The sequence below is a fragment of the Drosophila takahashii genome, chromosome 2R (genome assembly GCF_030179915.1).
Source record: "Drosophila takahashii strain IR98-3 E-12201 chromosome 2R, DtakHiC1v2, whole genome shotgun sequence".
Lineage (NCBI taxonomy): Eukaryota > Metazoa > Arthropoda > Insecta > Diptera > Drosophilidae > Drosophila > Drosophila takahashii.
In genome coordinates, this window is record NC_091679.1 from 34,667,080 (window position 1) to 34,679,822 (window position 12,743).

Sequence of the window (12,743 nt, forward strand, 5' to 3'; positions counted from 1 at the left end):
GTGCCCTTTGACTTTGGCGAGGAGAGCATCAACGAGTTGGACATGGTCTCGGCCTCGTGCACGGTCAACAAGGGCGACCTGCCCGTGGACATCTACTGGACGAAGAACGGCGGTCGTGTGTACACCAACGATGGTCTGATTGTGACCAGGAATAGCCAGCGCCTGAGTGTCCTGAGCATTGAGTCCGTGCGAGCGCGTCATACGGGCAATTATTCCTGCGTGGCCACCAACAACGCGGGGGCCATCACCCAGTCCGCCATGCTAGCAGTTAATGGTTATTGTCCATCCTATGGGAATTCAGTTTCTTAAGTTTGTCTTTCTTTTGCCATCCTTTCCCTGCTTATCCATCCAGTCCTACCGCAAATAATGCCCTTTGATTTTGGTGAGGATGTGATCAACGAACTAGACATGGTGTCCGCCTATTGCACCGTAAACCGGGGGGATCTACCCGTGGATATAGCCTGGACGAAGAACGGCGGTCGTGTGTACACCAACGATGGTCTGATTGTCACCCGGAATAGCCAACGCATCAGCGTTCTGAGCATCGAATCCGTGAGGGCCCGACATGCCGGGAACTATTCCTGCGTGGCCACCAACAATGCCGGGGAGACCAGGCAATCCGCCATCCTGGCTGTCAATGGTTAATCTCAAGAAGCTCTTAAAATCGGCTTTTGTTTCTTCGCTTTTCGTTTGGTTCTCAACCCTTATCCTTTTGTCCTTTCATTACCTTCATTGCCATGCAGTTCCACCTTCGATAGCGCCGTTTTCCTTTGGCGATGATCCTGTTAATACGGGTGAGAATGCCGGAGTGCAGTGCATGGTGCAGAAGGGCGATGTGCCCATCACCATCAAGTGGACGCTGAATTCGCGACCCATCATCAACGGCGAGGAGGGAATCACCATACTGAAACTGTCACCCAAGACGAGTGTTTTGAATATAGCCGCTGTCGAACAAGATCATCGAGGGGTGTTTAAGTGCATTGCGGAGAATAAGGCGGGTTCTAGTTTCACCACATCGGAGCTAAAAGTCAACGGTACACGGAGAAGGCACCTCACTCTAAACACCTTTTATTTTGATTTGATTCATTTACATTATGATTTTACTTTAATTTTATTTAATCCTTCCGGTTTCTGCAGTTCCTCCTCAAGTATCGCCCTTTAATTTTGGCAGCGAAGTCTTGAATATGGGTGATGTTCTAAGCGTCACTTGTGTTGTTCTCAAGGGTGATTTACCCTTAAAAATCCATTGGACTTTGAATGGTGAGCCTGTGGTGACAGGTGTGGATGGCTTCACAGTGATGCAGTTGAACCAACGCACCAGTTACCTGAGTGTGGACGCACTGGAGGCCAAGCATCGCGGCTCCTACAGCTGTGTGGCCCAGAATTTGGCAGGTCGAGCGATTTATTCCGCTGATCTGCAAGTGAATGGTTGGTGAAACCCCCACAGGATCTCTCTATATTCGCCTGTAAAGTTGCTTCCTACTAACACGAACCTGGTTTATTTGGTGGTTTAGAGCTTTGTCTTCTTCTCTTAAGTAAAAAGATTTCCTCTATATAGTTGCACCACAGATCAGCCCCTTTTCCTTTGGTGATGAGCCCCTGAATCGCGGCGAAGTGGCAAGTGTAACCTGTGTGGTTCCCAAAGGGGACTTGCCACTTGATATCTATTGGACTCTGAACTCCGCTCTCATTGTAAATGGTGAGCTGGGATTCACGTTGGTGCGGCTGAATAAGCGAACCAGTTCGCTGAATGTTGATTCACTGGAGGCTGTCCATCGGGGCAGCTACAAATGCATAGCGAACAATTCAGCGGGATATGCTGAATACGTTTCCACACTCGATGTGAACGGTTTGTTTGATTTAATCACTACTTTTAGATCTTCTATTAAGTTTACTTTTTGAGTTCTTATTTTGATTTTCCTCTACCACATCTCCATTTCTCTCAAAAGTTCCACCACAAATCCAAGCCTTTGACTTTGGTACTGAGCCAGCCAATACTGGTGAAATGGCAGGAGGCTTTTGCATGGTCCCCAAGGGTGATCTGCCCATGGAGATCCGCTGGACATTGAATTCAGCACCCATCATAACCGGTGAACATGGATTTTCTCTATCGCGCCTTAATCCGCGTACCAGCTCCTTGAGCATCGATTCACTTGAGGCCAGACATCGAGGACTGTACAAATGTATTGCCTCCAACAAGGCGGGCAGCGCTGAATATAGCGCTGAATTGCACGTGAATGGTCATTACTCATATCATACTCATATTTCTTAGTTAACAGTTTATTTGTTTATATTTCTTTGAGTTTTAATCGTTTGTCACTCACTCCCCGTCCATTTAAGTGCCGCCCCAGGTGTTGCCCTTTAGTTTTGGCGAATCTGCCGCCGATGTGGGCGATATTGCCAGTGCCAATTGTGTGGTGCCCAAGGGAGATCTGCCCCTGGAGATACGCTGGTCCCTCAACTCGGCTCCCATTATAAACGGTGAAAATGGTTTCACCTTGGTGCGTCTGAATAAGCGCACGAGTTCTCTGAATATTGATTCGTTAAATGCATATCATCGCGGTGTCTACAAGTGCATAGCCACAAATGAGGCGGGCACCAGTGAATATGTAGCTGAATTACAAGTTAATGGTTTGTTCTCACAAAAAATATAAAAATATGAGCAAATAAGAGCACGCTTACTATCTATATTGTCTTCACTTACTGTTGTATGTTGGTGTTTGGTGTTGGAGCAGTATTTCCTTAGCGCTGAATATGAAATACATCAGCTGAATAAGTTTGGGAATTACATCTGGTTAAAGTGAGAGTGTTAAATAACTGAAAAATGAATAACAAGCTGTTTTGTCATATCGATAGTGCGAGTATTGAGTTCTCCTCCCTCATTTGTATGTAGTGCCCCCTCAAGTCATGCCCTTTGTTTTCGGTGAGGAGCCTTCCAACTACGGTGATAGCACCGCGGTTCAATGCATGGTCTTCAAAGGCGACACACCTCTTCAGCTGCACTGGACTCTAAATGGACAACCAATAACCAACGAGAACGTCGGAATACGCATCATTAAAATGTCCCCCAAACTGAGTTCCTTGAGCATCGACGCCATCAATGGCCATCATCGGGGGCTGTTCAAGTGTATAGCCACCAATGCGGCTGGGATGTCCGAGCAAAGCGCTGAATTGGTGGTCAATGGTTAATATACTTAAACTCTCCTTTTTAAGTTTTTGCGTTGTTTTCTTTTCGTTTATCCCCCTCCGAACTCTAACCCCAATTTCTGTGATTTAGTTCCTCCTCAAATCCGACCCTTTGACTTCGGCGATGAGGCTTCTAACTCTGGCGAGACCATGGGTATCCAGTGCACGGTGATCAAGGGGGATTTGCCCATCAACATTACGTGGGTTCTCAACAATCATACCCTGAACAGTGGGGACATGGATGTGGTGATTGGTCGCATGTCCAGCAAGTCGAGCACCTTGAATATCGACTATATTGCAGCCGAGCACCGTGGGGTTTACACCTGTTTGGCTCGTAACCAAGCAGGCGAGAGCAGCTACAGTGCGGAGTTAAAAGTCAATGGTTATTACCCCCTGAACTCTTTCTTAGAAGCTAACATTTACTTTGGTTTATTTTGTAAATGATTTTAAAATGATACCCCCCCCATCCCAGTCCTGCCCAGCATCCATCCGTTTAGCTTCGATGCGGAGGCCAATGAGGGCGACAGCGTCCAGTTGACCTGTCACGTGGCCAAGGGCGATCTTCCCTTGAGAATTCGCTGGATCCACAACGGCCTACCCCTCTTCACGCACCTGGGCGTGATGGCCAACAAGATCGGGGAGCGGATTAGCCTGCTCACCGTGGAATCGGTGAAGGCGGCCAATTCCGGAAACTATAGCTGTGTGGCCAGCAACAATGCGGGGAACGTGAGCTCAAGCGCCGAGCTGCTCGTCAATGGTTACTAACTAAATTACGTAGACTTGTGTGTTAATCTTCTGTTGATTGAGCTTATTTGACATCCAACCCCGAACCCCTCACTCACTTCCCAGTTCTGCCCCAAATTGTGCCCTTCGCCTATGAGGATCTGATAAACATGGGCGACTCCATCGATTTGTTTTGCCAAATCCAAAAGGGCGACCGCCCCATCAAGGTGCACTGGAGTTTCGAGCGGAGCGCCGGAGATTCCGATTCAGGACTCGATCACTTGCAACCCCAGATGCGAACAAATCGCATCAGTGGCAAGACAAGCATGCTTTCTATACCGAGTGCTACTCCAGCACACACGGGGCGATATACCTGCATAGCCAGCAACAAGGCTGGAACGTCTACGTATAGCGTTGACCTAACAGTGAACGGTACTTAAATTGATAGGATCTTGAAATAGTCTTGGTTGCGGTTACTAAAGGTTGCTACTAATCTAACCCCCCATCTTTCTAACTCAACCCGTCTAACTGAGCTTGTAAGACCCACTGTGAACTTACCCATTTGGTCTTTAATTTCTGCCCCCCAAGTTGCCCCCAAGATAGCGTCCTTTGATTTCGGAGAGGAGCCTCTGAACTACGGAGAACCTGCTTCAGTGCAGTGCACCATTTTGGGTGGCGACCTGCCCATGAATGTCACCTGGCTGCTGAATAACGCCACCATCGATAGTTTCCACGACATATCCTTCTCGCGGATCGGCAAGCGGATCAATGTGCTCTCGATAGAGTCCGTTTCCGCTCATCACGCAGGATTCTATTCGTGTCACGCGCAGAATAAGGCCGGAATCACGGCGCACTCGGCTCGTCTGATTGTGAATGGTTAGCCGGAGGAGATAAAATAACTCTTACTAGTTATAAGATCTGTGCACTTTGTTTATGATTTACCTATGTTGATTTGAATACCCTTGAACCCCATCCAATCTCAGTACTGCCAAAAATAAGTCCCTTCAACTTTGGCGAGGAGTCCATGAGCTACGGCGAGTTTGTCAATGTACAGTGCACCATATCGGGTGGGGATCTGCCCGTGAACATTACCTGGACCCTCAATAATCAGCCCTTTGAGGATTACCTTGAAATCCTGACCACCAAGCGTGGCAAGCGCATCAATGAGCTGACAATCGAAGCGGTATCGGCCAAACATGCTGGAAACTATTCCTGCATTGCCGAAAATAGAGCCGGTGTCGTAAACCATACAGCCGAGCTGAAAGTGAATGGTTAATACTTTTGCAATATTTAGAATGCTTTTTAATTTTTATTTTCGTTCTTTACTTCCCCTAACACCTAAAAAAATCCCCTAAATAGTGGCTCCCAAAATTTCCCCCTTCGATTTCGGAGATGAACCCTCGAATTTCGGAGAATCAGCTAGTGTTCAGTGCCTTGTGACCTCTGGCGACTTTCCGGTCAGCTTCGCTTGGCTCTTCAACGGACGTGAGATCAATGAGAATGTTTACGATGTATCCATGGTCAAGTTGGGAAAGAAAATCAGCGCGTTGTCCATAGATTATGTCCGCGATCATCATGCCGGGAATTATACTTGTGTGGCTGTCAACCGGGCCACCTCAGTTAACTTTACCGCCGAACTGGTGGTGAATGGCACTACTGCCGATAATATATTAGACTTTCCGTTTTTCCTAGTTTTTATAAACTTATTCTTTGCTATATCCTACTCCCCTTCCATTATCCCTACAAGTGCCCCCAAAAATCGCACACTTTGACTTTGGCGATCATGCCGTCAACTTTGAGGAGTCCGTCTCTGTGAATTGTTTGATCTACCTGGGCGATCTGCCCATGGACATCACCTGGCTGTTCAACGGGGCCCACGTAAACGCGTATACCGGAGTGTCCATTGTCAAGGGTGGCAAGAAGGCGAGCATCCTGACCATCGATTCCGTTCATGCAGGACATGCGGGAAACTACACCTGCAAGGCGCGAAATGATGCGGACTCTGCGGAATATACAGCAGAGTTGATTGTGAATGGTGATTGAGTGGGATATTCAGATCAGACAGAGCTACCTTTTATTGATTTTATTATCGTTTTAAATCCCACATCCCTTCTACACCCATTTAGCCCCACCCAAAATTGCACCCTTCGACTTTGGGCAGTCGCCATCGAACTTCGAGGACTCCGTTTCTGTCAACTGTCTGGTCACCTCGGGTGATCTGCCCATCGATATCGAGTGGCTGTTTGGTGGAGAGCCCATCAATTATGCAACAGGCATTGCGGTTTTACGAGGGGGCAAGCGGACCAATCTCCTCACAATAGATTCAGTGCATGCAGGACATGCGGGAAATTACACCTGCAAAGCGAGGAACAAAGCGGCAAGCAGCGAATATTCAGCGGCCCTGATTGTTAACGGTTGGCAGGGGACAATAGTTACCTAAATTTAAATAAGAGTTCTTTCTTGATTTTCTGACTATTATTTCTCCATACCATTACCCTTCCCACAAGCTCCGCCCAAAATCACACCCTTCAGCTTTGGCGAAGAGCCTGCAAATGTGGAGGACTCCGTGTCAGTAACGTGCCTAATCTCAACTGGAGATCTACCCATCGATATTGAGTGGTTTTTCAACGACTACGGCATTAGTTCCTATTCGGGAATTTCGGTTATGAAGGGAGGCAAGCGAAATAGTGTACTCAGCATCGATAGTGTCCAGGCCCGTCATGCGGGAAATTATAGTTGTCGGGCCAAAAATCATGCTGCTGCTGTTAATTACACCACCGTCCTGATTGTGAATGGTACTTCTTTCTATAGGTTTACTATTAATATTAATGTTTGCTCTCATTTGTTAATTACTCCATTTGAATTTGTTAATTTGAAACTCCTAAAGCTCCCCCGAAGATTACACCTTTTACCTTTGGAGATGAGCCCACCAACTTTGAGGATTCCGTCTCGGTCACTTGTCTCATATCCAGCGGAGATTTACCCATCGATATTGAGTGGTTCTTTAACGATTACGGCATTAGCTCCTATTCGGGAATTTCGGTTGTGAAGGGAGGGAAACGGAATAGTGTACTGAGTATCGATAGTGTCCAGGCCCGTCATGCGGGAAATTATAGCTGTCGGGCCAAGAACCATGCCGCTGCTGTAAATTATACCACCAGCCTGATTGTGAATGGTATTACTTCATTAGGTTCTTCTATTAATCATAAATGTTACTTTTCGTTTATTAATCTTTCCGTTTGACTTTATCCCAAAGTTCCCCCAAAGATTACACCTTTTGACTTTGGAGACGAGCCCGCCAATGTTGAGGATTCTGTGTCGGTCACTTGTTTAATAACCAGCGGAGATTTGCCCGTCGATATTGAGTGGTACTTTAACGATTACGGCATTAGCTCTTACTCTGGTATCACTGTTGTTAAGGGAGGGAAACGAAGCAGTGTCTTGGGTATAGATAATGTCCAGGCACGACATGCTGGAAAATATAGTTGCCGTGCGAAGAATCATGCAGCTGCAGTCAACTACACATCCGATCTTGTAGTAAATGGTATTTGAGATATTATTTAGGACAACTTTAGATTAGAACTAAGAATTTGTATTAGTTTCTGTTATATTTTAAAAAATTAATCCTTAAAGTTCCCCCAAAAATCACACCCTTCGACTTCGGCGATGAACCGACCAATGTTGAGGATTCGGTTTCGGTAACTTGCCTGATCTCCAGTGGAGACTTACCCATCGATATCGAGTGGCTATTTAATGACTACGGCATAAGCTCATACTCGGGAATGACTGTTCTCAGAGGTGGAAAGCGAACAAGCATGCTGACTATAGATAATGTTCATGCTAGTCACGCGGGGAAATATAGTTGTCGGGCCAAGAATCACGCAGCTGCTGTTAATTACACCACAGAATTGATTGTGAATGGTACTTCTTTTGACGTCTTAGTCTTGTAGATTAGCATATGATTTTTTCTATATTTATCAATTATTTTTTTAATCCAAAGTTCCCCCAAAAATCACACCCTTCACCTTCGGCGATGAACCGACAAATGTTGAGGACTCGGTTTCGGTGACTTGCCTGATCTCCAGTGGAGATCTACCCATCGATATCGAGTGGTTATTTAACGACTACGGAATTAGCTCCTTCTCTGGAATGACTGTCTATAGAGGAGGGAAAAGAACAAGCATGTTGACTATAGACAATGTTCATGCTCGTCATGCGGGGAAATATAGTTGTCGGGCGAGGAATCATGCATCCGCTGTTAATTACACAACTGAATTGATTGTGAATGGTATTGCTTATAGATTTGTTCTCTCTAAAAATTAACTAGAGTTTATTTTCTTTAAAGTTTAATTTCTTTACACCTTCCTTGTTGCACCCAACACACACTAAAGCCCCACCGAAACTAGCGCCTTTTGACTTTGGTGAATCCCCTGCTAACTTTGAGGACTCCGTTTCGGTCAACTGTCTTGTATCCTCCGGTGACTTGCCCATTGATATTGAGTGGGTATTCAACGGAGAGCCCATTAACTACGCTTCGGGAATTGCGGTCCTGCGAGGAGGCAAGCGGACCAGTGTTCTCACAATAGACTCCGTGCATGCAGGACATGCGGGGAACTACAGCTGCAAGGCCAAGAACAAGGCGGCCAGCAGTGAATATTCGGCGGCCTTAGTTGTCAATGGTTATTATACTCTCTATGGGATATATAACTTTAATCATTTTTAGCCAGATTTAAGTTTATTGTTTTATTTCCTCCCATAAAATCAAGTTCCTCCCAAAATCACGCCCTTCGACTTTGGTGATACCCCAACGAATGTGGAGGACTCTGTGTCGGTCATGTGTCTGATTTCCAACGGTGACTTACCCATTGATATCGAGTGGTTTTTTAACGATTACGGAATTAGCTCATACTCTGGAATAAATGTAGTAAAAGGTGGCAAGAGGAATAGTGTGCTGAGTATCGATAGTGTCCAAGCGCGACATGCAGGAATGTACAGTTGTCGGGCTAAGAATCATGCGGCTGCTGTTAACTATACCACCCAACTTATTGTGAACGGTATTCATATTGAATAGTTTTAAATGTTTTTAGTCCTAAGGATTTTCTTAATTTCTTGCAATTTTCATTAAACTTCCCCTTCATTCCAAAGTTCCTCCAAAAATCACGCCTTTCGACTTCGGAGACGAACCTACAAATGTTGAGGATTCCGTTTCGGTGACTTGTCTCATCTCCAGCGGAGATCTACCCATCGATATCGAGTGGTTTTTCAATGACTACGGAATTAGCTCGTACTCCGGCATAAATGTAGTAAAAGGTGGCAAGAGGAACAGTATGCTGAGTATCGATAGTGTACAGGCGCGACATGCGGGGCAGTACAGTTGTCGGGCCAAGAATCACGCTGCAGCTGTAAACTATACCACCAAACTGATAGTTAATGGTACTTTTGGGGACATTTTTTTTACTTTTCTGTAACATATTTACATTCCTATATTATTTCGTGAAACCTTTTGTGTTAAGATCCCATGGTTTTCCCTACTGTGTTCATTAGTTGCCCCCAAGATCGCACACTTTGACTTTGGCGAAGTTGCGGCTAATTTTGAGGATTCGGTTTCCGTGAACTGTTTGGTCAGTTCTGGGGACCTACCGCTCGACATCGAGTGGCTGTTCAACGACTATCCCATCAACCATTACTCGGGCATATCCACCTCGAAGATGGGAAAGCGCCTCAGTGTGCTGATGATCGATGGCGTGAATGCCCGCCACGTGGGCAACTACACCTGCAAGGCGAGGAATCTGTGGGCATCGGCTGTCTACACGGCCCAGTTGATAGTGAATGGTACTTTGCCTGGGAAGATGCAGCTTTTGTACAGCACTTGAGTGTCGTTCTGCTTTAGTTGGTTTCTATTAGTAAGCACCCCTATTTCAGTTATTCCTAAACACAGTACACCACTACAAATTGCATGTTTGCTTTGGCTTTTGTGTCTTGGCTTTTGTGGCTTAGTTCTAAGGGGGATCTCTAGGGTAAAGCTTATTTTTCCTACATCCCTTGATCAATCATTCTTTTCCAAGTGCCACCCCATATCAGTCCCTTTGAATTCGGCGATGAGCCCGCCAACTTTGGCGATTCGGTGACCGTGCAATGCACCATTTCGAAGGGCGACCAGCCGGTGGACATCACCTGGTTGTTCAATGACTATGCCATCAACGAGTACCACGGGGTCACCACTTCGAAGATCGGCAAGAAGGTCAATGTGCTGACGATTGATTCGGTCAATGGCAACAATGCGGGCAACTACACGTGCCGGGCCAGGAACAAGGCCCAAATGGTGGAGTACACAGCCGCCCTGATTGTCAACGGTGGGCTGGATATCAAAATGCATTCTTAATCCCTAGTGTAGATAGTGATCATCTTGATTTGTTTTGATTTTCCGTATTTCTATGTTGATTTCACACTGCTTTTGTGTTTTGTGTACCCCGCAAGTCTTGCCCCAAATCACGCCCTTTGCCACCGGTTCGCAGCCCACCCATCTGGGCCAGTATATCACCTACCAGTGCACCCTGACGGAGGGCGATCTGCCCCTCAACATCCGCTGGACGTTCAACAACCAACCGCTTTTCAATGACGATGACCAGGACATCCTCATAGCCAAGATGGGTCGAAGGAGTAGTGTGCTGACCATCGAGAGTGTGGCCGATCGTCATGCGGGCAACTATAGTTGTCATGGGGAAAATGCCGCTGGCAGGGCCACCTACAGCACCCAGTTAAAAGTTATAGGTCCTGACCCTTAGTCTTAAGTGGAGCTTCCTTGCGATTATGATTTAATTTTGTGCACCTTTTATTTTACCATATATCCATCACCGAAACACGTAGTTCTGCCGCGCATCATACCCTTCGCCTTCGAGGAGGGTCCCGCCCAGGTGGGTCAGTACCTGACGCTCCACTGCTCCGTGCCTGGAGGGGATCTGCCCCTGACCATCGACTGGACCCTGGATGGCCAGCAAATCTCCGAGGATCTGGGCATCACCACGGCCCGCGTGGGTCGTCGCGGAAGTGTGCTGACCATCGAGGCCGTGGAAGCCTCACATGCGGGCAATTTCACCTGCCATGCGCGGAATTTGGCGGGGCATCAGCAGTTCACAACGCCGCTGAACGTCTACGGTTAGGAATTCTCCGGGTTTCGGGTCGCTCGAGTAGTTTCTTTGTGGCCGGTTACTAACCCCTGCGTCTGCAAAAAGTGTCGCTGCATGACTTTCTGTCTCTGCTGCTGCTGTCCTCTCTCTTTTTTCTGAATCTCTGACCGATCTTAGACCCATCACTTTAGTTTGAAATGGCCTGTAGCACTGTCACACAAAAAAGCTTGCATGTATGTCACCCAGATTGCACTGAACTGTAAGGATTAGAATAGGATACAGAACTAAGGGAAGAGTTTGTTTTCGAAGTTTCCTTAGAATATTAGGGGGTTGTGTCTTATAATCATCAAGTGATAGGAATTTATAGGCAGAAGTTTTCTATACATTTTATATTTTATGTTTAACTTTTATTTCTCCCACTATTTTTTTGGAAACTCTAAATTGAAGTGCCCCCCAAGCTGGCGCCTCTGCCCGCGAATTCGCCCCTGTACGTGGGCGACTACTACCAGCTGTCCTGCGCGGTGGTCCATGGCGATGCGCCCTTCAACATTACCTGGTACTACAATGGCCAACCAGCCGGAGATTTGCCCGGGGTCACCATCCTGATGCACGGCCGGCGCAGCAGTTCGCTGAACATCGAGAGCGTCGGGGGTGATCATGCCGGGAATTACACCTGCAAGGGCGCCAATCGGGCGGGCGAAACCCTGGCAGAGACCACCCTGAGTGTCAAGGGTTTGTTTTTACCTTCTCCTTAACAAGAATCCATTGCTGGAGGTGGCTTCCTAGTAGGCTCCTAGAATAGGATGAAGGCATCTGTAAATCCCCACTCTCTTTCTAATCTATGTCTTTGTGTTTTTGGTGTTGGTACTGCATTAGCACGAACCTGTATTATACAACACGAGTTGGGGACACTCGACATTCCCCCTGCTGTACAGTGTGTTTTATCGATTGCACGGCTTTCTTATCACCCCATCCTCCCCGCAGAGCGACCCCAAGTCGACCAGTTTCAGTTCAATGCCAACGGGGTAAATGGCGGCCAGGCGGTGCAGGTCATGTGCATGGTCTCCTCCGGGGACCTGCCCATCGACATCTACTGGCTGAAGGACGGACAGCCGCTGCTGCGCTCCATCTACCACAAGATCGACGAGTACACCCTGATCCTGTCCCTGCGCCAGACGACCATCGGCGACTCCGGCAACTACACGTGTGTGGCCAGCAATGCGGCGGGATCGGCCAGTCGCTGGTCCATCCTGAAAGTGAAGGGTACTGCCGGTCACTCCGTGGTGTGAATATCTGTAAATTGTGCCTTTTTTGTTCGTTTGTATAAAGTTATCCTTCATTGATTCTATCCTGAAGGCCCACAAGTTTTATCTTTAAATAGGGAAAATAATGTAGGGCAGCTTTTCATACAGGGTATTACAGTATACCTTAAATTATGAATAGTTTCTTATTGTATTAACTTGTGATTTCAAAATTAAATAAAACGAAAAGGAGAGCAATTAGAAAATATGTATTTAATTTCTGAAGTCCTCTAAAAATGAATTCACATTTTTGTGCGAAAAATAAATTTCAACCATATTTTTAGCTAAGCACTCATTTCTTCCTTATTTGTTCCTGACTTAAGATTAGTTTCTACTAGGAAGTGTTATGATAGAAAGAACACTGATAAGTGGAATGGGTTTATTTTTTTACGACCTGAAAACTTAA

At 46.6% G+C, this 12,743-nt stretch overlaps 1 protein-coding gene across 11 annotated transcripts in view; it reads left to right on the forward strand.

Moving 5' to 3' along the window:
- Dscam1 (Down syndrome cell adhesion molecule 1) overlaps positions 1-12,743 on the forward strand; it is a 63,722-nt gene that overhangs the window by 35,515 nt on the left and 15,464 nt on the right. For 2 of the 11 annotated variants that reach the window (XM_044393361.2, XM_044393358.2), the window contains exon 9: positions 10,777-11,064. The exons of 4 other annotated variants lie outside the window; for them this stretch is intronic. In XM_044393361.2, coding sequence (XP_044249296.1) covers positions 10,777-11,064 — 288 coding nt within the window. Of the gene's footprint in view, positions 1-351; positions 641-2,340; positions 2,632-2,870; positions 3,185-9,974; positions 10,263-10,776; positions 11,065-12,743 lie in introns of those variants that run through there. 5 more of the 11 variants (XM_070213073.1, XM_044393360.2, XM_070213078.1 and 2 more) reach the window with 5 other exon arrangements.